This window comes from Hyalella azteca, unplaced genomic scaffold (assembly GCF_000764305.2).
Source record: "Hyalella azteca isolate HAZT.00-mixed unplaced genomic scaffold, Hazt_2.0.2 contig10992, whole genome shotgun sequence".
NCBI classification, from domain to species: Eukaryota; Metazoa; Arthropoda; class Malacostraca; order Amphipoda; family Hyalellidae; genus Hyalella; species Hyalella azteca.
In genome coordinates this window covers 682,018-685,478 of record NW_025941005.1, presented here as the reverse complement: position 1 = coordinate 685,478, position 3,461 = coordinate 682,018, and the positions used below count along the sequence as shown (strand labels likewise).

General features: G+C 38.9%; 1 protein-coding gene across 1 annotated transcript; it reads right to left on the bottom strand.

Moving 5' to 3' along the window:
• Positions 1-408: 408 nt before the first annotated feature.
• On the bottom strand, positions 409-2,237 carry LOC108669813. The gene is made up of 3 exons (XM_018157222.2): positions 2,171-2,237; positions 1,324-1,594; positions 409-1,058 (listed from the first exon to the last, which is right to left on the bottom strand). Exons 2-3 carry the CDS (start codon positions 1,586-1,588, stop codon positions 739-741), a joined length of 585 nt encoding a protein of 194 aa, XP_018012711.1. The 5' UTR covers positions 1,589-1,594; positions 2,171-2,237; the 3' UTR covers positions 409-738.
• Positions 2,238-3,461: the final 1,224 nt, after the last annotated feature.

The following is a 3,461-nucleotide window of genomic DNA, read 5'->3' as shown; positions in this document are numbered from 1 at the left end:
AGTTACGAGGGATTTTAAGACTAAACATATGCTCCTGCATAGCTTGTCTAGTCTGTTCTTGAACGCGTTCGTCCGTTGAAAAGATTTGCTCAAAAGGCCAGTCTAGCAAAGAAAAGCACAAGAATCGGCGACAGGCCTATTCTTCAATGCCTAAGATACTATACTATACTACTACTATAATGGACATCGCATGCGAGTCACTGGCAGTGGAAATGTTTGACCGTAGGTACGTAAAACGTAACTTCATGTTACGTGTTTCAAGTTACGGACTTCAAATAAGAATAGCATTGCCGGCGGTAAAAGTTTTCATAAGCAATAAAGAAAACAAGTTGTTCAAGAGACGTAACTACAGTAGTATGGTGAATCTCCCTGGCAGAAATAAACGCAAATAAAGGAATTCAAAATCAATTTAATCACACAAACTGTATTATTAGTCATCCACCAATAGGAAAAGTAGGAAAACCGAACAAACAATGTAAGCACGAAAACAGATATAACTAGACAAATGGAATGCCCGTCAACAACAAAACAACAGAAAAATGTAGAGTAGAAAAGCGATCAGGAAGATTTATAGTGGTTGTAGAGTTCTCACATTAGTTCTAGAAGGGAAAATTGATGCCAATTTCTCATACCTAGCAGCCTAACACGTTCCTGAATGGTTATGATAAAATAATTGCAACGCAAAAGTCATCAATCACCTAAAAAACCACGTGCTTCGAGTCTAAAATGTGCAAGTGTTCACTGCCAGCCCCACTCAGGAAGAGGCTCAGACAGCAAGTTATCCAAGGTGTACGGCATCAGAGACGGAGGCAGTGGCTGGTACTGACTCAGTTCAGCCATCTTGGAAGATTTTGTTTGACTTTGCGGCTGCATATGGTCATCTGAAGTGCCAAGTCGTTTCTGTGGCTCGGTAATGAATGGATATTTCTGCAGAATACGTCGTCGTCGGATAGACAGAATCAAGCTATCGGCCTCCTCCGATGTTGAAGGGCACGTCAGAGATGAAGTGAGTTGGCAAGGTAAGGGTCCATATTCTTCAAGAACGGCTTCGTCTTGAGCTGAAGTCAAATTTAGAAGACATTTTTGAATAACCTTTACCTCACGCAAATTCAAGCATTTAGTAAAGCTATAGGCCCAGAGTGATAATCGTCTTCTAATAAATAAATAACAGCAAACCTATAGCCCAGATAACAATCAACATCCAACAAATAAGTATACCAACAAATAACTTTAAACCAACAGCAATAATCAACTTCTAACATATGAATGTACCAGCAATTCTAAGGCCAAGAGTAATAATCAACTTCCAACAAATAATTTCACCTGCAAGACGGAGCATCTCCAGCTGTTCATGTGTCATATGCGAGTATATGCACTCATCACCAAAGGGGCAGCCCTGGCTGGACTGATGCTTCCTGCACTTCTCCTTGCTGAGCTGCGTGTGGTAGCGCTGACGTGCTGTCTCGTATTGTTCATAATGGCGAGCCCGAAGCCTGGCATGCACGTGGCCACTGCAGTGCTTCAGGCGGCCTTCACGACTGTATGGGAAACTGGTGTTGCAGTAGTAGCAGTAGTAACGGCGACCCATGGTTAACTGTGGGGGGGACGAGTGATGAATCTACAGCTTAAGCAGTTGCAACTTGGGTTAACTCCAAGTTAGGACTTGCAACTTGGGTCAACTCCACTTAGTTAACTCCAAGTGGGACGAATGATGAAAGTCAGTGACAGGTCAACTGCGATAATAGACAGGTGATTACTGTTAAGTGGTGGCAGATAAAAATACACAGCAGACAGTGGTAGTAGAGACAAAAAAATAGTCTAAAGTGAGAGGAAACAAGTGATCTATGTTCATAGAAATAAATGCAAGAACTGACTTGATCTATTCTTAACAACTGCTTGCATAGAGGCAAATAATTTGTCATCTACCGTATCTTCAGCTAATTCTCTCCTAATCCTTTCAATGTGGAAAGAAAAGAAAGTTACCAAGCATTTAAATCAGCAACAAGGAAATGTGCAGATCAAACAACAGAACAAAACAATTTAAAGTAGAATTTATCTACAATTGAATAAGAATGTATTCAACTATGCCTCAGCACATGTTTTTAGCTGGTTAGTATTTATACAAATAAGGTTTTAGGTCATATGACCTAAATAAAATGCTGTAACTCACCTGTAACTTTTGAAAACAGGAAGAAAAGAAGATGGTGGATGGCTAAGAAGAACTGGTGCACTGCACTACCGGGAGTGAGGGTTGTTTGCAGATAAGTAGTGGTAGAAAACTACCAGTAGGAACAAGCTAACTCCCAAGATGTTGACAAACACCGCAAGCTGCACATCTGAGATCATCTTGCCTGCAAAAAAATTTGTCATAAATTCAATTAAACTATGACTAAGAATATAAACATTTTGTTCAAAGGACAACACAGAGACAGTCACTGTGCATTTAATTTTAAAATGAAAAAACACATGTAGAAGAAATTCAACATTTAATCTTATTTTTTATTTAAGGCATCAAATAGAGTAAAATAAAGTACCGTAAAATGGGGTAACTTTGACCACTTTTATATTTCGAAACAATGCCATTTTTTTACTAGATAAGATAAACATAAATTGAAACATGCAAAATACAGGTCTATGCTCTAGCTTTACTCACCATAAATTGCTGGCTCCTGCCTCTCATAGTTTTGATGTAATTTCAAAAAAAGTGATGGTCTTTGTTACCCCAGCTCTTGGGGTTTCTTTGACCGGGTGGTAAAATCAATTATATTTTTTGGTAAAATAACTCCAAATAACTCCAGGTTGTGGTGCATTGTAGTAGAACTCTTCTAGTTACATATGCAAAAGACAGATTTCAGGAAAGTGTCATAGTTTGCATATGGGGGGCGCTGCCCCCCAATGGGCAAAATGTGACCACCTAATGGCAGCCGTGATGGGGTAACATTGACCGGTTTGGAAATTAAGTTAAAATTGCCATATATAAGACTCTGTAGAGTCTGAAACATAAAGAAAAAAACATTAATAGGTGTTTCAAGCATAAAATATGTTATATAGGTACCTATGGTAATTTTAACTTAATTTCCAAGCCGGTCAATGTTACCCCGTCACGGCTGCCCTCAGGTGGTCAAAGTTCCCCCATTGGGGGGCAGTGCCCCCCATTTGCAAACTATGACTTTTTCCTAAAATTTGTCTTTTGCATATGTAACTAGAAGAGTTCTACTACAATGCATCAAAACCTGGAGTTATTTTACCAAAAAATAAAAAAATTGGAGGGGGTACTCCGACAGGCTTTGAATAATAGCTCTTTTTCGTGGGTCACATTATTAACTTTTTAACCTATTAGATATGCAAACTTTTTAAATCTTTCTATTGTGTTACGTAGCCTCAGTGTTAGGCCTTTGACGGCCATTGACAAAATTTTTCTGTCAAATAGTTTTTGAGTTTTAGGGGTTTTTGTTAAGAAA

What these genes read in the sequence shown, in the direction of transcription:
- LOC108669813 (XM_018157222.2), bottom strand. Translation starts at nt 1,588, where the DNA reads ATGGGTCGCCGTTACTACTGCTACTACTGCAACACCAGTTTCCCATAC. An exon ending in GGAGATGCTCCGTCTTGCAG is followed by an intron (nt 1,059 to 1,323) that starts GTGAAATTATTT and finishes ATTTGACTTCAG; the next exon opens with CTCAAGACGAAGCCGTTCTT.